Source organism: Vigna angularis, chromosome 7 (assembly GCF_016808095.1).
Source record: "Vigna angularis cultivar LongXiaoDou No.4 chromosome 7, ASM1680809v1, whole genome shotgun sequence".
NCBI classification, from domain to species: domain Eukaryota; kingdom Viridiplantae; phylum Streptophyta; class Magnoliopsida; order Fabales; family Fabaceae; genus Vigna; species Vigna angularis.
Window position 1 is genome coordinate 12,135,449 of NC_068976.1, and position 24,413 is coordinate 12,159,861.

Here is a 24,413-nt window from a genome sequence, read left to right on the forward strand (position 1 = left end):
TATGAAGTTGTTTAAAAGCTCAACTTTCATGGCTTCCACTTGTTTTTTTACTTTTTCTTTAACTTTGTTTCCATTTCTTCTTGCATTCTTTTTTTTTTTATGCTTTGAAGTTCAACTTGAGCATTTTAACTTCATCAATTATGTTTTGTATTTCAACTTGAGATTTAGACCCCATAAATTTAAAGTGATAATCCTTTTTCCACATATTTGCACATAACCATATCCGATCTTTTCCAAATACTTGGGAAAATATATCATGTGAAGTTAAGTTTTTCTCTCATTCTTCTAGATAAAAAGCAATTGCATCCTCAGGCTTTCATTGAAAATTGAAAAAAAAATATCAAAATTACACTTATTATTCAAACAAGACTACTATAAAAATAGAGACAATGAAGATTATCATTCCTTTAGCTTCCTCATTCATAGGCTATGTGGCATGATGAACATTTTTTTGCATAGAATGACTCTCTTCCATTAGTATATCATATAAAAAAAATCAATGTAAAGTAAAATGGGCTTATATACTAACTTAGTTCATATTTTCGTTGAATTTATTCATTGTGATCCTTTTTTCTTTTTTTGTGATTAATAAAGTCTTAATTTTCATCGATTTCGGTTAATTTGGTCCTTTCTGGTAACAACGTATAAATAGGTAATGGTATAGTAGACAAACCGATATTATTTATATGATATGTAGTGTTTTTTTTTTATGTGTAAACAACCTTACTTTGATCACTTTTATTTTCTTCTCCAACCAATGCTTAGATTACATTTTCATCACCACCTAACCTTCTGATTCCCCCTCAACATATGTTAGAAGCTTTCATCACCACATGACCAAACATAATGAACTAACACCTCACCAACATACTCAACCTCAATAAAACACCTCATTGTCATTCAACTTCATTGAAAACAAATAAATTTCACACTACATCTTCAAAAAATACAAAGGTCTCCTCCACAACACTCCATCTTCCCCAACTCTTCACGCTTAAAGCAACCCCTAACCCTTTCCATCCTCCTCCCCAATATCTCTTACACATACTAAACCACAACACTACACCAACCACTATCTCCTCGTAGTCCAAATCATCTTCTTACCCAAATTTACCTTATGTATTATGCTATTTATACTATGTTTATGTACTTTTGTTTTACTTGAATGAGCTTAATTCATGTAGTTAATCGCCTTGATTAGTCTTTTGGTTGATTGATTATGTTAATGATGTCTTAATCTTGATGCTAGTATGGTCAACTTAGTCAACACTTACTATGGAGGTTGCCTTGACTAATATATAGTCAGCAAAACCATCATGACATGTTCTTATATTATAAGGGTCGAGTACATCTAAACACAAGTAATCTAAGATGTACTCTAAGCAAATTCATTCAAAATACATCATCACCAAAATAAACATGAGAATAATAAATTAGATTATATATATATATATATATATATATATATATATATATATATATATATATATATATATATATATATATATATATATATATATTATACTAATGGTATTTTCATGTTTTACACGATCTAAAGAGAAAAAAACAATGGAGGTGCAAATAGTTATAGTCATGATACTCCTTCCATACCACGTGTTGGGTCACTATGCGTAAATAATTGGGTTATGGTGGCCCAAAGGTAAACATTTGGAGCACTTAAGATCTTCACCCACTTTACCTCTCCTTCTCCTTCATGTGAGTTGTTAGTCAAAGCTTTTGTTATTTATAATAGTTATATTGTATTTGAACAAAATTATCTCATAAATAAACTATTTACAGTCTTCAAAATGCAACTGTTAAACCTTTTTTAGAATATCAAATATCAAACTTTACTGTGATCGATTTTTTCTTATTTCTCCAATAATCTACTATTGAGATAACAAACTTTGTGATCGAATTTTTTTTATTTATTTACATCATAAAATATAACATTCGATCAGCCATAATCTGTTTTGGAAAATAAAAATTAAATATATATTTTTAAAATTTAATTCATTTTACTGAACTAAGTTTTGAATTTAAGATAATATAATTTAATAATTAAATAAATATACGTTGTAATACGTTATGTGTTTAAAATTTTTCTAATAGAACAATTTTAAGGCTCAAAAGAGTTTTTACAACTTCCTTCTGCTTTTTAGGATACTTTATTTTTAATATTTGTTTACCATAATATTCTTTAAAGAATCAAGAATATAGAAGAAAAAAATATAATTATATTTAACTTTCTGTTAAACCTTAAGAGTTTTTATATTTAACTTTCTTCTTCTTCACTGTATCAGAAATTAGATACAAATTTTGCACTTAGTAAAAATTAGACACGGATTTTTAATCATATAGATTTCCCCATATATCTCTGTCTAATTATTTAATATAATAATATATTTTGAGCTCAAATTTGAAACATTTAATTAATTAAGTTGACACAATTCTACGTACTCAACAGTCAAAACTCTTCAAATGATCCTAAGTATTTATAGACTCATAAAATATAAGTTTCCCGTGTAGAAAAGTGGTTACTTTCATATGAGAGTTGAGAAATAGTACCTACCAAAAGGTTTTTTTTTTTTAAATCTTTCTGAAAAAAATGAAATGAATGAAATTTTTATAAACTAAAATTAACTTATATATAAATTATATGTACGAACTTTTTTATATAATTTCTTTAAATTGTTATTTTTAATTTCTGTGTAAGATCTTCTGAATTAAAAAATGGAATGGTTAAAGAAAAATCATCAATCCATAAAGTCAAAGATTGAGATTGGCATGGTGGTCCCTTCTTGAAAACCAAGTCACTCGTCATCACACAAAGTCTTATATAGTGTTATTCAGAAGGTGTTCAATTTGTAATATCCCTTATCTTCCACGGCACCACTTGAGCAATGAAATAGTACCAAAATTGTTGCATGGTTTTTCACTTTCTATTCCAATCATTACACTATGACAGGGGAGTAGAACCATGAAAACCCATTCAAACAAACACTTGATACTTAATTTGGAACACCACTTATGATGTACACGACTATTATAACATGAAGGACAATATTAACTTCATTATTCAATTGGGAATTCATAAGATAACGAAAATATTTCCTTGAATATTTATTGATGAAAAACATATGTTTCATAAAAAAAAAAGGTAAACTTAGACTTAATTATCCAGATATATTTATTGGTATCAAACTCATACACTTGTGGGGATCTCAACTATTTTGCAGAGTTATTACTAATGTGTTCCATCCTACCACTTACAAGATTAGTCTAATCCATGTCTTAGGTCATCATCTTGCATTCATACCAAGACTTCTTGCAGCTCTCACCACATAACTCATCCTATTCTATCAGTGTGGATGCTTATTAGAGTGTAAGGAATCCATACATGAATGCATATACTAAAAAGACATACATCAAAAGGATTTCCTCCATGGAATCTCCTACACTCTCATGAGTTCATACATCATCTTCATACATACTTTACATTTCATATCACACATTCTCAAGTTTATTGAACAAACTTAACAACACATATCCAAACTATTTGGGATTTTAAAAAATAAACTACAACTTCCATGAAACTTGGAAATTTATATTATTAAATTCAAATTAAAGATAATTGAATCAAGAACACAATGTAAAAAGAATAGACACAATTGGATAACTGCGGAAATATTTATGCACCAAAAAGCAACAAAAGTCAAATAGTCAACAACATAAACTACTGGAATCTTAAGGGAAAAACTACTCTAACTACAGACATCCAATCAAAGATCTGAACGATAAAAATAAAGAAATATATTTTTAGGAGTAGCTGAAAATTTTTAACTTGATTCGACGGTTAACGAAACAAAAATCACCAATTTTCCTTAGATGACTCAGAGTTGGAAAATCCAACTTCTCCAGCGAGAAGAAGTCTACCAAAATTCTCAAAACAAAAATCACCAATTTTCCTTAAATGACTCAGAGTCGGAAAATCCAACTTGTCCAGCGAGAAGAAGTCTACCAAAATTCTCACTCAGCGATCATTGGGCTTGCCCAACAAGTATACGTAATGTAGAAACAAAAATTTCACAATTTGGTAATACCAGATAACAAACAATTGAATTTCAAATATCTTACAAGTTTCAAACATGTCAAATTTGAGGTAAACAAATCCAACCAAAATCATTACATTGTATATACCATTGAAAGCCCCAAATTTTATAAGACACTAAAATCCTAAAGCATATTAATTTCATAAAATTGAAGATGATATACCCCAATTTCAATAATGCACAAAAATCAAACATGTAAAAGTAAGGAATTATCTTCTATCACATTGATTGAAGTTCTTGAAGTCCACTAACACAATAAGGCAACTTCTACCTGTAAAACCTTCACTTGCACAAAAAATCAAAAACATGATTTAAGCATAGAGTTGGACACAAAACATGCAAGGAGAAAATTGGAACAAAAGTGGAATGCATACCACAGAAAAAGCAAAAAAAAAAAAACTGAAAAACGCAAAGTGGATTTCTAAAAACCTCAAACGATGGGAAGAGAAAATGAGATTTAGGTGAGATATTGAAAAGTGAAGAAATGAAGAAATAAAAGAGGAGAAGATTGTTTGAAGAAGATGGAAAGTATGATTTTTTTTTTTGAAGTTGTAAATTCTGTTTTTAACACAAAGGAGTTTTACACATTATATTATAGTTAAATTTAAAAAAAAAACTTTCTTAAAGTATAATTTTGAACTATTCTCATATCGTTAGGGGTGACATTATAAAATGTATAATACTTGTGACTAATTATCTATTTATTAATGATTTATATATAATAATTAAAGAATAAGACTTTAAATATCTTTTTATTTATACCTATAAAATTGAATTTTTTTTTATAGTTTATATTTGGTTTTTTAAAAAATTAAATTTATTTGCATTAATATTTTAATAAATAATTTAATTTGAATTATATTTTAGAATTAATTTTTTCATCTGAATTTACATTTAAAATTTTTTTAAATAATTTTATTTAAAATTAAATATAAAAATATTTGTGGGTAATTATAAATATCTACGAATATTTTTTATATTTAAAGAATAATGAATGATATTTTTTTTAAAACAGTACGGATAATGGATAAAACATTACTGATACCTGGTTTGATGAATTCTATTTTGTATACAGGTTAAAAATCGAAGTGAAAGTTTAAATTTGATATGTATATTGAATAAACATATAAATTAGGTTACCTTGGAATGAATCTATATACTAGTACCTAGTAAGCAACTTTTTATCTTTACCAACCATAGTTCCTAGTGATAATGAATTGTGGAGAATGATGCACGTTGTTTAATTTTGACTTGACGTGTGTTTGATCTTCTCCTTTGTGGTTCGTTTTGGTATTTCCACACTTGAGTGTTTTCTACTCATTCCCTTTCTTATATTACTTGCGTACTCCTTTCAACTAAAATTTTCTTTTCTTCCCTTTTCAACGATCAAATCTTCCTAAGCCATTAAATACAAATGGACTTTCTTCACCACTGCAAAAACTAAACAACAACATTAAATACAAACTTTTTTATATTCAGATCACACAAAATCGTCAATACTATACTTTAAATAAATAGAAATTTTCCATAATTTTTAATGAAATTCACCTCGGATTTTCTTATCTAAATTGTTGGACGTACATTTAAAAAGTAATCAATACAGTTTTATTTAAATAAAATTATTTTATTTCTTTTGTACACATAAAATGCATTTTATCTTATAGTCCTTTTCATTTTATAATTCTACCAGTCATATTAAAAATGATATTTGATAATTTGTAGGATTTTAATCTGACAAGTTGGACACTTTTAGCCAATTAGCTCTTTTTGTTTGGTTCACGTCTGCCCTAGTTACTCCAGTGGACGGAATATTTCTTTTTTACTTTTTAAATTACGTGAAAAATATTAAAATTGATTTATTAAAATAAAAATATCATTCTATCACTCCTAATAAGTTATACAAATGAGATTATGTTAAATGACATTTATATCATTTCAAAAATAAGTGAGATTATGTTAAATGACATTTATATCATTTCCAAAATTTGGGTTTGTAGACATGCATAGTTTTATTTTTTCCTCTTTACTAATAAATATTTTTTTTTATGATGACTTATTATAATAAGTGAGTGAAATTCATCTTCTATAATAAGTTGAATATTAATATTTTTGTAATAAAAATAATATTTATTATAACTAGTAAAAGAAAACTTATTTTAATAAGTAATACGATGATAGAATTGAAATTATATTTAAAATTTATTAGGACAAATTTAGAAAGAATTCACGAAGTTTATTTTTGAGTTGCATATCAAATTTACTTTTGTATAGGTTTCTTCCAAATCTAACCATTCGTTATCAGTCTTGTAGTAATTAAACCTCAAATGAATGACTTCTTCATGTATATATTAGAGTTGTAGACTTATAGGCCTTAGGTGTTTTAGAATATTAATATTTTAGAATATTTCAAGCAAAATTTTATCATCATCTTTAGCACTGAATTTTTTGAGACTTTCCTTTGTTGCTCATGATAGAACACTGATAGCTGAATAGTGAACATAACATATGTTAGACTTCCTGTATATCTTTCCTCAATTTATGAAGAATCCTTTTAATCAATGGTATGATATAAATTTTATTTTGTAAATAACATATCATATTCACCCCTTCATCCCATAAATGTTTAGGAGATGAATTTACATTTAACACCGCTTTAGTAATTTTTTGTAATTTTTTTTATTAACATCATTTTGTTGAGATATTTTTAAAGTTAAAAAAAATTATGATTAATATAATTTTTTTTAAGAAATCTTGAATTTTTTCATTTTTGACTTTACCTTCATTACTTCTAATTGAAACATTATGTTTTTGTTTTAAATATGAAATTTATAAAAACTTTGAAAGAATTATCTGTAAAGATTAAAAATTTCACCGTACTCATATAATATTGGTCGTCTATTACGACTATACCATATTATTTACTACAAATTAATACAGTATTTGAGCATGGGTTAAGAAAAGTATATGGAAGTGCAATGTTTTCACACTATTTTACAATACAGTTCAAACTAGGCTTATGGATTCGACCAGCATGAAAAATCTTTGGCATGGTAGTAAAGCGATGTGAAAACCGGTTTAATTAAACATTTTGATTAGAGTTAAAGTAGATTGAATTGAATTATGTGATTCAGTCTTTTAGTTCATATAATTTGTCAATTTCAGGGGTTAATTGGGAGGAGATATATTAGGTCAACTTTCGCATTTAATTTTTCTTCTTCATGTATAGGTAGACTGTTTGATTGGGTATTATTTTATAAAAAATTAGTTTTAAACTTGTGCATACGTAATGATATTTGTTTAAGTTTGTTTTTGTTATATTAGTAAATATATATTATATTAAAAGATATGAGAGGTTGAAAAAACACTAATAATAATTTTAAGTTTATAATTAAATTTTAAATAAAATAAATTTGAAAAATTATTTATAAATTTAGAAAGTCTATGTATAGAAATGTAAAGATTAATTTTTTAAAAATATAAAATATATAATATGTTAAAAAATATAGAGTAAACTCTCTAAAAATACAAAAAATAGACTATGCAAATATATATTGAGAATATTTGTTATAAATACAAATCAATGTTGGACATATTGATCTACTGTGTATTGCTAGACTCGTATAATCAGTGCATCGATAAATTCGTTTAATATATAATGTTAGACTCATCTAATTAGTATATGAACACATTCATCTAATATGTATTATTACATTCATCTAATGTGTATAAATAAACTCGTCTAATATGTATAACAAAATATATCTAATCAGAGAATGAATAAAGTTGTCTAATGTGTATTAATAGACTCGTATAATATGTGTATAAAAAAACTCATATAATATGTATATAAACAGACTCGTCTGATGTATATTGCTCATTTAATCAGTGTATGAACAAGCACATCTAATGTGTGCTGTAAGACTCGTTTAATCAATAGATGAATAATTTCACTTAATGCATATTCTTAGGCTCGTCTAATTAATGCATGGAATGACTTATTTTATTTTTTATACAAAAAATATTTGTCTAATTAGTGTTGGATAGACTTGTCTAATGTATATTGCTAAACTTGTCTAATTAGTGTATGACAAACACGTCTAATGTATATTGCAAGATTTATCTAATCAGTAAATAAACATACTCGTTTAATGTGTATTAATAGACTCGTTTAATCTGTGTATGAAGAATGTTATCTAATGAATATTGTTAGACTCATCTAATCAATATATGAATGACTTGTCTAATGTGTATTGCTAATTTGGTTTAATCAATTCATCGATAACTAGTTTAATCAAAGTATTCTTAAACTCATCTAATCAATGTACAAAATGACTTGTCTAATATATTTTTGTTATACTCTTCTAATTAATGTATCTACAATATCGTCTAATGTGTATTGTTACTCATGTAATATTTTTTTCAATACTCGTCCAGTACGTGTACGAAAAGACTTGTCTAATGTGTATTCCTAGACTCATCTAATTAATGCATTGACAAACTCTTCTATTATGTATTGCTAGACTTGTCGCATAAGTATATGGTCACACTCATATAATGTGTACTGCTAGACTCATATAATGAGTATATGTTCAAACCTATCTAATATGTATTGCAAGACTTGTCTAATCAGTTAGTAGACAAACTAATTTAATGTGTATCAACAAACTTTACTAATTTGTGTAAAAAATCTTGTGTAATTTATTTTTCTAAACTTGTCTTATCAATGGACAAACTAGTCTAGTATTTGTTTTTAGACTCATTAATTAATTTATGAATAAACTTGTCTAATAAGTATTTTTACACTCATTTAATGAATGTATGTAATGACTCATCTAATGATTTTTGTTAAACTTGTTTAATTAAGATATGGACAAATTTGTCTAATAAGTGTTTGTTCAGACTTGTTTAAAATGTATTGCAAGACTTATCCAATTAATGAGTGTACAAACTTCTATTGTATTAATAAACTTGTCTAATTTGTGTATATATAAATTTGTCTAATGTATATTAATAAAATCATCTTACCATTCTATGTTGTTGGTAAATTCATCTAATCACTGCTTAGACACTAATGAGTATTCCAAGACTCATGTAATCATATATGAAATGTCTTGTTTAATATTTTTTTGCTATCTTTGTCTATTGATTTTATGGACAAACTCATTTAATGTATATTGTTAGACTTGTTTAATTAATGCATCGATATACCCATTTAATGTATTTTTGTTATATTTGTTTAATAAATTAATGGAATGATTCATCTAATTTGTTTGGTATATTGGTCTAATTAGTATATGGATAGACTCTTCTAATGAATATTGATAGACTTGTCTAATATGTTTTGTTACAGTAATTATGAACAAATTGGTATAATGTGTATTGTAAAATGTGTTTAATAATTTTTGTATATTTGTTTAATTAATGAATGAAATGATTCGTCTAATGTTTTTTTGCTAAACTGATCTAATTAATATATAAATAGACTCATCTAATGTATATCGCTATAAAACTATCCAATGTGTATTGTTAAACTTATATTTTTTTATACTCATCTAGTGTATGTTTATAGACTCATCTAATCAATGTAGGTTTAATGTATGTTTTTATAATGACAATATAAATGCATTAGTGGTATATTTTAAGACAATTAATTTGTTAGCTTTTACCTTTTGTTTTAGAAATTATAAGTTATTACATTTGAAGGTGGAAATAGTAAATAATGAATAAAAAAATATAAAACAAAAATTATAATATTAAGAAGTATATGTTTTTTTTATATTACAAATATATTTTTTAAACCTTTGAAATGAACTATTAAATAAAACAAAAATCATAATATTAAAAGTGTAATTTTTTTATTAAAAATATATATTTTAAACCTTTGAAATGAATTAAATATAACTTTTAATTTATTCTACTTTAAATATAACTATTTAAAACTTTATATGGAGTTATATATATATCATTGCTAATTTTTATTAGATAAAATTAATTTAATTTTTACATAAAAGAGAAGAAGAATATTCAATAATAAAAATATTTATATTATTATTTGATATAAAAATGTTAAATATAAGTTTTCAATGATAAATTTTTTAAAACAAAATTATTTCATCACAGGTTTTTATGCTTTACTATTAATAAACATGTATTATTTTTTAAATAATCTTATTTTAAGAAATAAAAATAAAATATATTTTTTACTTTTTATTTTATTAAATGATTAAATAATCATAAATCATAAAAGAAAATAGTATATAAAAATAATAATACTTCAAATATTGTTAAAAATATGTTATGAAAATCTTTTAATAATAATTAAAATGGGAAAGAACACGTGTTTAAATAATTATTTATTTATTTGTTTGAAATCAACTTACTTTAAACATAATATTAATATTAATGTGGGGAGGAGGCGTTATAGTTATTCTGTTTTTTAATTTTGCAATCAACTTATGTGTTATACATTTTTTAATTTTTTTTTAGGATTAGATTGAGTTGAGATTTTTAACTTAATCATAAAATAAGTTCCATCCAACTTGATTTTGTTTTTTTGGCAATTTGTGTTAGGTTAATCTATGTTGACACGCGGGACGTGTGATCCATTGATGGTGGTCCAAAATTAAATTCATACAACATCTAACCCTGCTTAGTCAGATTTATTAAACTAGTATTTAATTTATTATTTTATATATAATGTAATATTAAAAATGTTTATAGAAAACATTATGAAATTATATTTAATCACTATAGCATGACAGTGATTTAACAGATTCAGACTCCCAACCAAAATCTTCGGTTCATTGAAGAAAAGAACTTTCACTACTTCAATGACCAATACAATATAAAAAATAAAATTGCAACTTTAAGATTGTTTTATAAATACAATTATTTCGTTTTACATTTAATAACCTAAAAATAAGTTATACATGTTATTTTACACTTATATTATATTGATAAATAAGAATTCTCCAATTTCGTACTTTAAAAACTGACGGTAAAAATATGTCACTCTACAAAAAAATTATCCCAAGGAGAGCATCGTCAACATAAAGTTTGATAGAAACATGTAAAAATTAAAATACCCCTTAACACAATATTATTGTAGCAGCCCCACTACCTTTTTGTTTCCAACTTTTTATATGAAACCAATTTGTACTTCTTAATATAAAAACTTTGAAACTTGAAAGGCCAATGCAATTGTCAAACCCTAATTAAATGAGCACCCTTTTAAGCCATTGAATGAATTCCATTTTCCAAATGATCACTTCTTGTTTTGCAACATTTTCAATGATCGATGGAAGTGGTTGTGGGGGTTAGCTTAATTGGTTCACCCTTTCTCTTTGACCTTCCAAACCTTCATTTTTTTCCCACCGTCTTTAAATTTTAAATTTTCTTTCAAAACACTTGGATTCAATACATCCAAAGCCTCCTCAAAGTCCTTCGATCTGTTGACTCTCAAACGTTTCATGCCTTAATTACAATTCTACGATGAATCCAAAGTAAGATAACAATAAATATATAAATAATGTAAGAGAAAACCCTTAAGTTGTAAGCTTCTAGAAACTGCCCTTGACGATCACATATAGAATTTAAAACAATAGGTTCATTGTCGGGTTGCTATTGTGTGATCATGACATCCTAACAACAACAACAACAACGTAGAGAGCCTTACCTACCAAATACGGGAACATATCAAATAAAACCATAAAAAAATCTCAAAATCCTTAAACCATTTTTCTTTTCTTATAATAATTCACGTGTCCTCAACACAACCCATGAACGATTAAACAAAACCTTTTTGAAGTGTGCAACAACAGATTACAATGGAATTATTGGTTTGACACAAATGGAATTTAGTTATATCTCTTCGTTTCTCCGATCTTCTCGGCGAATGTGCATCACTTGCTAAGCACAAAAATATGTGGACGGCAACGATCATGTTTGATGAAGTCTTTCCATACTTTGGAGAAACAAATTAAATTCACTTTTTCATAACATCACTTTCGTTTTTGTAAGTTTTTGTGAAAAATATATTAGTGTTAGATTGAAGTCAATAATAGGTAGGCATGTTGATTGACCTAAAAATAAAATAGAAATCCTTCGTGTATATCGTGTAGTATTGCTGTAGCATCCACATTCATGAGTTCTAGAAGACAAGGAATCTCCCACAAATTTTCTCTAGGTGGTAGGTGAAAATTTTCTACTTATAAAATTCCTCAACTCTCACTTATTTTTTCCCTTGCAGCATCAATCATTCCAAAAAATTTATGTTGTCTTTCTCATATTATTAGAATCAGAAGTAGCTTGTGAAAGAAAGTTACAGAGCAGGTTTGTTGCAGTTTCACACGTAGACCAAATGAGTACTAAAAGGAACACATGGAAGTCTGTGATCTTGATCTTAGGTTGTTACAAGGTTAAGTGTCCCCTGGAGGAATCAGAAAAACAGGTTTTGAAACAAGGGTCTTTCCAGAGGCTGTGTTTATCTGATGTGAGCAATTCAAGCTCCACTCAGGCCATTGAAGATCTTTCAATTTCCTTTGCTGGGTCCAAACTTTATGCATTCACACTTGAGGAGCTAAGGGAAGCAACAAACAGTTTCTCATGGAGTAATATGCTAGGAGAAGGAGGGTTTGGACCTGTGTACAAGGGTTTTGTGGATGACAAACTTAGGCCTGGTTTGAAGGCTCAGACTGTTGCTGTGAAAAGGTTGGACTTGGATGGCTTGCAGGGTCACAGGGAGTGGCTGGTTAGTTAGCTTTCTCAAGTGCCATTTTTAACTTTTCATGATAATAAACTGTTGTTTTGATCATAATTTCTTTTCTAGGCAGAGATTATATTTCTTGGACAGCTAAGGCATCCACATCTTGTCAAGTTAATTGGGTACTGTTATGAGGATGAACACAGACTGTTGATGTATGAATACATGCCAAGAGGCAGCTTGGAGAATCAACTCTTCAGAAGTGTGTTTCTTTTCTCTCTTCTTATTGTGTATTTCTGATTATATCACAAGTATCTCATAAGTCAAACATGATTGTAAGATCAAGCTCAATAATTATCATCAAATGATTAAGAACTTTACATGTTCTGTTCTGTTTTATATGGTCATGCACACATAATTGTTTCAAATCTATATGTTCTCTTGGATGCTAATGAAAAATGGACAATCCCTCTTACTGATACAAAAAAAATCGAATTCTTACATAAACTAACAGCTTCTTTTGCTGTGATACAAACAGAATACTCTGCTGCTATGCCATGGTCAACCAGGATGAAAATTGCATTAGGAGCTGCCAAAGGTCTGGTCTTCCTTCATGAATCAGATAAGCCTGTAATATACCGCGATTTCAAAGCTTCAAACATTTTACTAGACTCGGTATGTTCTGTGATCTCATGTTGCATCTCTTAATTGCTCGATCGTCTTAATTTCCATACCAAGAAATTAACTTATACTCTTTTACTTTTTTCCTTACAAATCTAGGATTTCACAGCTAAACTCTCAGACTTTGGTCTAGCCAAGGATGGCCCAGAAGGGGAAGACACATATGTAACAACACGCATAATGGGAACACAAGGATATGCTGCTCCTGAGTACATAATGACAGGTATATGCACTAACATACAAAACGTTAACCAAGTTTCTTTCATGAATTGACATCCAAAAATTGAAGGGGAAAAGGTAGACTATTTCATTCCTTACTCCCAAAAGCTTGTTACAAGCCTCAATAAGAATTTCAGCACCGTAACATATTACTATAACTTAAAACTCCCTTTATGCTGTCACTTTCATCAAACGTAAAATTCACAGCATCAGAACTTTCAACTAAACAGGCTATATTTTCTTAAGTCCAAAAAGACAGAAACTTATATTTGATGAAGGTAACTAATGAGTCATTGCCTTGTCACAGGTCACCTTACAACCAAGAGTGATGTGTATAGCTATGGAGTGGTGCTGTTGGAATTGCTTACAGGAAGACGAGTAGTGGATAAGTCTCGGTCGAATGGTGGGAAGAGCTTAGTGGAATGGGCAAGGCCTTTGCTGAGAGATCAGAAAAAACTTTATAGCATCATAGATTGTAGACTAGAAGGACAATTTCCCATGAAAGGAGCCATGAAAGTTGCTATGTTGGCTTTCAAATGCTTGAGTCCTCACCCAAATGCAAGGCCAACTATGTGTGATGTGGTGAAGGTGTTGGAGCCACTTCAGGACTTTGATGATGTTTTCATTGGACCCTTTGTGTATGTTGCCGTTAGTGAAAATGGTAACAAACATAAAATATAGCAGCTGATAGCACTCCTCAGCAAAGTAGATATAATATATATATGTATGTATATATATATATATATATCTATCAGATAGAAAAAAGGTAAAAAGAAAAAAAAATGGTGTTATTTTATTTTACAAGACGGCAATCAAGAAAGGGGAGGCAAGTAGTTGTATCAGATGTGACTGTGGCCAGAAACAGAGAGCTGCAGCAAAATGATGATTAGGGTGGAATAAGGATAATCAAATTGAACATAAGCTGTTAGAAGTGATGATGGAGTTTTCTATGGTTTGATGATATACACAAGAATGTACAAGTATAAGCACTTGCTACTAGTTCAGGATACACACTAAAATCTATTCTCAAGTAATGTATGTGACAGAAATATGGCTGGGATTATGTTTGGACATGGTTTTGGATTTCAAGGTATAGTTTAGAGAAAGTGAAAAGAACAAAAAATTCCATTTAATCAGTAAACTGTAATCTACCCATTAATATATTGTTATTAGTATGATTAGTGGAGCTAATATGTCATTGCTATGATGGTTGGTTGAAAGAGTTTGGTCAATAAATTTTTTTGCCTTGAGTGCCACTCAAGCCTAATATTTAGAAATCAACACTTGATGTGCTAAGATTGAGACATGATTGTCTCTTAAACATATGGTCAAGAATCCAACCTTAAATTTGTGTGTATGGAAAGATAACTTATTGAGATGTTAATCATTCTTGTACATAAAGGAAATAGTCTTTTTGCTTTCGAACTAAAAGATTCCTAAAATAGGACATAACTCTGTAGGATACTGTTCTAATTTTAACGTGCATTCACTCAGGTGTGATTATTATTAACAACCTAATCACCTTCATATTCTAAGGTATCATTAATCTATGTAAATCTCATTAACTTAAATATTAGAGTTTCTATTAATATTTTTTTCTAAGAAAGAATTATGGCAAGATTGAAAAACAATGAAATCTTTATCGCTTTTGAAGGAACATACATTTAGGGAAAAGATTACCAAATTTTAAAGTGTGAACACAATTTTAATAGAAATAATAAAATTAAACAACATAATGAAAAATAAAAAACTCATAATCCTATTATTTTAAAATTTCAAGTTTGAAACTAACTTTATCTTTCTCTTAATATATCCACTCAAGTAATTTAATCTACCATTATAAATTTTAATACTTCATCAACTATGTTGAGTTAATTAACTACTAAAGTAAACATAAAATTAAAAATATGTCAAAATAGATTTTAATCCATGAGTGAAATCAATTTATTACGAGTTTAAAATATATTGAATTGAAAAACCTTAGTATTTTTAAATATTGATTAAACTAAATCTGATTTATTTAGCTTATGAATTAAATAAGTTTGTCCAAGTTAAAAATGAATTAATTGATAATCCATCAGCAATAAACTTTTTAATTTTTAATCATTTTTTTCATATGTTTTTCTTATAATTATTTACTGAATTTGTGACATACAAAAAAAGCTAATCAAGATTGAGCTAACCCCTTCTAAATCAATCATTATAAAAATGCATTGGCTGACCTAGATACCCTTCTCCCAAAATCCAATTGCAACACTTATTTTTTCAGGTCATATCATATAAAAATACACAACACAATAATCTATTTGGTGAAAGTAATAACTATCAACTCCAAATAAGTCTCAATCATCCAATATAAATAAGTGTTATCAAACCGGATCAATCAATATGTGGTTAAAATACTAAGTCAATGGATAAAAGGTTAACCACATGACTAATATATTATTAAATATAACTTTATATTATTCATGTTTTTCGTTTGATATCTTATTCACGGGATAATAAACAAATCTTAGACTCTTCTTCAACAGTTTAATAACAAAGAGTAGCAAACAACAAATAAGTGAACATGGCTAACAAAAGGGACAAGAGGATGAGATGGCTAAATTTTTTTTTACACTTTTCGAAGATGGTTCAAATTGAATATCCCAATTATATTATTTGGTTTCGTGAATGAATTTTATGGATATGATGTTAAAAAACTATTAAACGTTAAAATTATAATTTATTAATACAAATTTAAGTCAGTTGTATAACACTATTTATTATTTATATATTTTATTTATAGTTAACTTGAGAGTTTTAATATTAATTTATGCCAAAAACTAAACATTAGAACATGATATTAAATATTTATAAATAGTGTTAACCTATTAGAACATGATATTAAATATTTATAAATAGTGTTAACCTATTTGTACTGTATGACCGTCTGATCAGATATTGATTGAGTGATCTAGGACTAACGTATTAGGGTTCACAACAAGTAATCATTTGGTGAGACATCGAAGACAATTGAATGATCATAAACACTTAAAAACCTTAAGTATCATCCATAATTAGGTAAACACCTAAAACTTACTTACCACATATTTGGACCATGATTACAACTATGTTAATTACAAGCTTATCTCAAAACTTATAAATACAAGTCTGAGATAAAAAAGTTGGTAATTACATTTTATTGTTAATTTAAAACTTTATTGTAATAATCAATTAACTATATAACTAATTTGAACGTCGAAATATTTTTAACAAAGAAACACACATGGTTTAGAGTTAGAATCCCAAGAACATAAGAAAACTTTATAACCGAGGATGAAGATGTTGAAAAAAAATATGAAAAAGTATTTTAATTGTGATTCTTAACCGTAAAAATTGATAAAAATAATGTGTTGCATTATTTAAAAGAAAAATTGTTAACTTAGACTTGTTATTAATATTATTTTAAAAAACAAGAAATATATGTTATAAATATTGTTAAATTTTGTTTTAATTCTGTAAACTATTTCTCTTAGTTTTCGTAGTTATGGTAATCTAAAATCTTCAAAATGGTCTTCACCACAGTAGAAATGTGACATGTGTTTCATATAAAGTTGTTATATTAACGAGAACTGTGACGTGACGTTTTGGAATACATATCAAATTGTTATTGAAAAGAAGAATAATAGGATTCACTTTTTGAAAAGTTAAAATTTACGATGACACGACTAATAAAAAATTTAAAAGGTTAGACTCAAATATATCTTTAAACGAAAACTAGAAAAAAAAGCCATATCTGAGTTACTTTGAATTGGTCTAAAAGTATGTGGCGCAGGCCACATGGAATCAAAGAATATCTCACAAGGATCTGAAGAGAAACTGAATCATATAACTATTTGAATAAGATCTGAATAAAATAAGTAAAAATTATATATAATTCTTAACTTTATACTTCAATTAAAAAAGAAATAAAGAATGTCTTTTATCTATGATTCCTTGTACCTTGAGAGGGATGATTAACAAAACTGGTGATAAGCCACTATCCTTCGTATATTTATGCAATTTATATTAATTAATTCTAAGCGTTCTATCACCCAAATTTAAAAAATTTCTCATGACACCATATATATATATATATGATGCAATATGTTATTTGGTAATAAGATATACTTACGTAGAAATGAAGAATAAAAGAGAAAGAACGAAAGATGGGACAAGATGAATGTAAGAAAAAGAAAGAAAACTTTTATTAATATGTGGAAACGTAACATACAAAGTAGCATAGATAAAAGGTATATATATACATAGGGAAAAAGAAGAGAATGGTATAAGCAATTAGAAGAAGGATAAGAGGTATAGTTTATTACCCTCTAAGCTCGGAGTATATATATATATATATATATATATATATATATATATATATATATATATATATATTAATAAATCACACTTTGGAAAAATGTACCAGCGATTTTTCTTTTACATTAAATCATATAATAATTGGTGTAAGTTTTCATAAACTATATATTAGTTGTAATAATCAATACTATATATAAGTGATAATTAATGTAGAAGACTTTTCATATACTACGTTATGTAATATGTGACTCTTTTCTATTGCTTCTACTATTTGAGATTCACAACCTTAATTAATAACCATTTGAATTAATTATACAATTTTGTAAAGAAAAAATTTAATACTCATTCAAAACAATTTAAATTAATCATGCCATTTGTAAAGAAATATTTTTTAATTTTCATTTAAAATAGAAAATACCAAAATTTATCAATAATTATTTTTAAGTATATCAACATCTAATGTTAATAGTTAACTCAAAACTAAGTTAATAACTACTAATCAACATTAAATTAATTGTTAATTAAAACTAAACTAACTACTAATTAAACTAAAATAACTTACTACTAAAGACTAAATACCACACATAATTTGAAGAATAAATACACACATAATTCGAAGACTAAACACTATGTCAAAAAAAAGTCTCCCTTTTATGACTATTATTGTCAGAATAGGTATAAAATATCTCATTTTTTATATATGTTGGTGCTAGAAGAAACATAAAAATACTCACTTTTTATATATGTTAGAGTCATGACCGGTATAAAATGGGGTTTTTTATATATGTTTAGGCTTTAATCAATATAAAAAGTGATATTTTTTTGAAATACTTGATCTGTATGTGCTACTATCCATATCTAGATTTGCATAAAATTCAATCCCAGAATATAGTCTAAATAATCAATAACGAACAAAATAATCAATATTGTTTCTATTATTATCACATCAAAATAGTTCATAAATTCATTGTAATATTTACCAAATAAAGTTCCTAAATATATTTACATAACATAGTTACTTAACATGGTTACACATAAAATAGTTCCTAAACTCAAAATGTAATATTGAATACATTTAATCATCTACAAGCAATTAAAAGAAATGCAACCCACTCCTCCCGAACATCCTTTATGACATGTTTCTTCATTGGAAATGTGTCATCAAATATCTACACAATGAATAGTTTGAGTCAAGTTATAATATTAAAGACTTAAAGTGTTAGAGTTATAAAATGTTCATGTTACCAAATACCATGAGTCAACGACATTTGGTGATATAATTTTTTGCATGTGTCTCATGACATAATATTCGCACTCAAAGCTTCCCAGTTGACGTGAGCACTACAAATTAAATTTATAATTGTATTTATATTTTGAAAGATTAATTACTTACAGTTGGTGCAATGAACTACAACTTCTTTTTAGAAATGATATGTGTTTCATGCAACTTTCAATATGCCTGAACCACTTTGTAAAGTTAAATTCACATTGAAATGAGTGCTATGAAACTTAGTAAAATCAATTATGTGTACACAACAAATAAATTATTAAAAAAACTTACGATATTAGTGTACTTTTAATTGCCAAAGTGTGAAGTTTTTTTTGTAATGAACACAAGAGAACCACAAGAAATTGTTGAGGAAGAATTAGTAACAATTGCCAATGATTCCTGCAAATCCAAACAATAATAATGTTAAATAAGATTTATATAAATATAATTTTATTAATAAAATATATATACTTACTCTTACAAATAAGGTGCTAAGTACACTTGCTTTTTTCCTTTTTCAAAAGTCTCTAAGAGGTACTTCTATACCTCTTCACCTTTATTCCCAACTCCTCGAATGACAACAGGGTCAATAAAATCATAAATGTGATCATTCTTCCTCTCAACGCTCGATCGATGTAAATATCTTAAACATTAAAAATGAATAATGTTAGAATAATATAAAATATTGAATATATTTAAACTTCATAAATGTAGAAATTTACTTACAACAACTAAAGTTGTATTACTAATATACATAACATATCTGTTAGAAGTGGACTTTAAGCCTAACTCAACCCCACAAAACCGGCTTGTAGGGTGAGGTTTGCACCCACTTATAAACTATGAATTGGTCTTATCTCTAGTCGATGTGGGACTTCCAACAATATCAACGTCAAAGAGAATTTCAAATATATCCCTTTGACATATAAAGAAAGAGAGCGAAGATGTCACGTTTATGACTTCAGGAGACATTTGTAACTCTATAGGAAAAAGTAAGATCTTCATTACCAACACACCAAGTTGTTCTAGATTTTTTGTTATGGCAGCTGTGGTGATTGTGGCAGTTGTTGCAGCGGTTCATTCACATCTTCCTCCCCTTGTGCTTCAACCTGGTATACATATTTAAAAACTCACAAAAGATTAATATTACCAATAAAAACAAAAAAGTGCGTAATTAAAACAATTATCTTCTTTATAATTGTTGTTGATAATCTAATGGGCCAAAGGATAACATTTCTAAGGGCTTGTCTCACTGTCTGAACCTCTTGAGTGGACACAAGGACTCGAGTAGTAGCATCTCGTACGTCTACAACCACTACCACTACCCTAATCATATCACCTGTAATGGTTTCATGGTGTATGATTGATCCTAATGTATACATTTTACCTAAGTTATCCAAATAATATTTGTAAAATATATCAAAGAATATAATTCAATAAACAAGTACATCTAGATAATATAATAAGAGAAAGACTTAATTAGTTAATTGGTCTCCAAATTCAGGGGTTAGTGTCAAGTTGGTCTCCCCTTATAAAAAAGGCTAAATTTTGTCCCCATGTGATATAATTTCACCAAACATCACAGTGAGAGAAGCGTGTTGAAGGGGATTCCTAGGCTAGCCTAAGGGGAAGGCTAATTCTGCTCAAAGTATTCCTTCTTCAATTGTGCCCGCATATCATTGTACTCTTTCTTCATCTTGCTGATCTCCTTCCTCATTTCCTCCTTCATCTCTTGTCTAATTTCTTCTCTGATACCCTTGAGGACCTCCTCACTAACATGGGCTTTACTATGATAACTTGTTGGAGGACCAAAAAATTGACAGATGCCAATAAATTTACCAACACCTCAAACACGTCCAAGATGCTCTAGACAACAATGACAATGCTAATATATCTTCACGGCCCTCGGGAGTGAATGTACCCTATGTGCTCTACTCCACTAACTCATTTTACAACAAAAAATTAAAAGTTAAGTTAACCACATATGGGAGATCATATGTTGTTAATATAGGTACTCACAATGCGCTTAGCTATGCTCATTGCTTCCTCGGATGTGTACTTTCCTAACGGCCTTTGGCGAACTCTCTTTCATATATCATATTGGAGACCCCACTAAGATCAGAGGCAACTGCCTCTCTGATCATCTTCTACTCCAATTTCTTTTAACTTACACAAGACAATATGTGGGAGTGGTGATTTTTCTTTGCAATCTCTTATGCAACTCTCCTCTTAACCTATGACATCTGTATATCAATAATCTACTATGTTAGCAATATGTTAACATAAATAATTAAACTATGATGTAAAATGAATTTACTTAAACTAGGAGAAATACATATACTTATATAATATTATTTTTTTATACTACAAAAATAATATAATATAAAAGGGTTTTTTGGCCTCGGTTTCAGAAACCTAGTTTCCGGCGGTTTTCATAAGAAACCGCAGTTAAATTTTGATTTAACTTTTTTAAATAATGTTTCGACGGTTTAATAAATCAACCCGCAATTAAGTTTTATTTTATTTATTTTTTTCTAAATTACTTTTTGGCGCTTTTTTAGCATAGCGCCAGTATGTCCTAATTTTTTCATTTTTCCCGCTCTATTTTTGTTAGTAATCCCTAATTTTTCTCATTGTCGCTTCTCTTTTCATTTGCCATTTTTTCTCCACTATCGCAACTTCACTTTTCTTTCTTCGCCACTTCTTAGGTTTTCATTTTTCCTTCCTTTCTCAACTTCCCTAATCAATCCTTGTGTACGCAAATCACATGGCATGCCAACGATGTCAGCTCTTTGCCGCTGCCAGCGATGTCCGTGCAGCCGCAGATCGTGCCCTCGTTGCCACCTCCAAAGGCCGAACTCGCTGGAGGCACGCGATTCTCGCTAATCTTTTTGGCCGATGGAAGCGAAGGCACCACACGAAGGCCAGGAAGTCCCGCACTGGATTGGCGAAGAAGAGGACGATGGAGTTTTGGAGATACAGGTTGAAGTTTAATGCATATAAGGTATAATTTCTGTTGACTTTATGGTTATAAGAACTTGACGATATAATTGTTCTTGTACTATTTTTAATCATGTTTTCCTATTATGTTGCAGTAGCCTAGCGAAAGGAAGGCTAATTTATAGGTTGTTGTGTGCTTGTTTTTAAATTTTATATTAATCTTGTTTTAGATTTTGTATCAATCTTGTTTTAGCCTTTTATAATATATATTCTTTTACTATATTCAGGCCCAGTTTTCTCATATGCAAATTGCACCTTTCTCTGCTGGCATTATTGGATATCATCTAGCTTATTTTGGTCCAAGAACACCTGGGTTTGTCTCACCTTAGGCAGCAGGCTATCGTTTTCAACCTCATGTCTGATGCAGCTTTTGTGAATCATATCATGTAAGGAAACTAACATAGTTAGAATATGTGAAAAATACACATGTTCCTTTTGATTTTTTCCTAGAAATTTCCCATAATCGGCTACATATTTTACATGTTCGAATAACTGATACCAAAGTAGCAGTTTTAACATTTCATTGTAAACAATTGGGTTAGAATACGATGAATCTTTGGCCTTCAGATGTAGACTTATAAACAAGACTGTGTCAATTTATTTTTCTTATGAAAATTTTTACCTTTGCAAATGAAGTTCACTCGTTCTAAAACAATGACTTAGAAGAATCATGTTTTGGTTTTTGAAAGAGGAAGAGAGGGCAAAGTGAAAATAGAGACGACGAAGAAAAGTGAAGGGTCAGTGCAATGTTGTTGGATATGTTTTTGGTCGGCTAAAGTTGCTTAAGTATTATTAAATGTTGTAGAAGATATCTGGTTTCAATTTTTCTGGAAATGGTGTAGGTATATCATAGGTATCAGACAGAAGATAGCAGAAGAGTTTGGATCAAGTCCTAACAAGGATGAAATACTTGGGAAACACATGCCAAAGATGTCATTGTGACCCTAGAGCGTTTTGTTTCACTCAGTGTCGATTTGATGAGCTTGTTCATAATGAATTCAAAATGATTTCTTATTCATCTTCAGAATGTTTTCATCACTTTAGATCCCACAAATACTTTAGAAATGATTCACTGCTATTGATTAGTGTCGAAAGTAGCTTATATTTTGTTTTCATGTTAATAGTCTGTATGTTTTATCAATAATTATTTTGTGACTAAATTTGCCAACGATGATAACCACATTTCTTGATCTTTGTTTTCTTATTCGGTAGGATGAGATTTTCCTACCATACGAGAATATGCTCAACTATGATAACTTTGTAGTTCAATTATTTGGAGAGGAAATTCCAAACTTGATAAAGATTCTCCGGGTATTTATTTTCCTCGATTTTTCTCTAGTTATTGAGTTATTGCATAATTTGTCATAAACTCTGCATAAAGTTTTCATCCTAGGAAACATCCGCCACTTTAATGCAGGTACTTTTCTTCATTTGTCAAAATCATTTTAGATTTCAGCAAGCTGTTAACAACTAGGTGTTATGGTAATCAATCCCAAACAGCATAGAGAAAGAAAATAAAGTTGGAAGAAACAAAAACTATGCATTGATATCTATAAAATTTCATTAATTTCCAATTTCATTATTTATTTGTGGCCTAAATAAATATTTGATTGATTGTTTTTAGAAATAATGTACCAGAGATTTTTTTTTCTTAAACAAATTATATACTTAAGTTACAAACGTACATCATTATAATTTCATAAGCAGATCACAAAATGTCCTTTTTCCTTCTTGTAGCAAAACTTATTTTAGAATTTCAAGTTATTTAGCTCATCTTTCCTTTTTCAATCTTATATATATATATATATATATATATGTGTGTGTGTGTGTGTGTGCGCGCGCGTGCGTGTATGTGTATGTCTTTTTAATTAATTACTGTTTTCTTATTTTCAGGTGAGCTAGACCCAAAACTAAAAGTATCTTGTTGGCAGATATCTCCATTCATACCACATAATTATAGAGAAAGAAGTATCCGCTAATGTTTTAGTTTATATAATATGTAATTTTATTATTGTTACTTAAACTTGTATGTAAGAGAATGAAAGAGAATGTTATTATGAATATTTATTATTGTTAATTTTTAGGATTG

The 24,413-nt window shown here is 28.2% G+C and overlaps 1 protein-coding gene across 2 annotated transcripts; it reads left to right on the forward strand.

Annotated features, from left to right (window-relative positions):
* Positions 1-11,938: 11,938 nt before the first annotated feature.
* Positions 11,939-14,846, forward strand: LOC108337497 (serine/threonine-protein kinase RIPK). 2 transcript variants are annotated; one of them, XM_017574030.2, is made up of 6 exons: positions 11,939-12,300; positions 12,407-12,861; positions 12,940-13,075; positions 13,352-13,488; positions 13,594-13,717; positions 14,021-14,846. In XM_017574030.2, the coding sequence occupies exons 1-6, from the start codon at positions 12,255-12,257 to the stop codon at positions 14,392-14,394; spliced, it is 1,272 nt and encodes a 423-aa protein (XP_017429519.1). In that variant the 5' UTR covers positions 11,939-12,254; the 3' UTR covers positions 14,395-14,846. The 2 variants fall into 2 exon arrangements, with proteins under 2 accessions (XP_017429519.1, XP_017429521.1); XM_017574032.2 differs by having other exon boundaries at positions 12,455-12,861.
* The last annotated feature ends 9,567 nt before the right edge of the window (positions 14,847-24,413 follow it).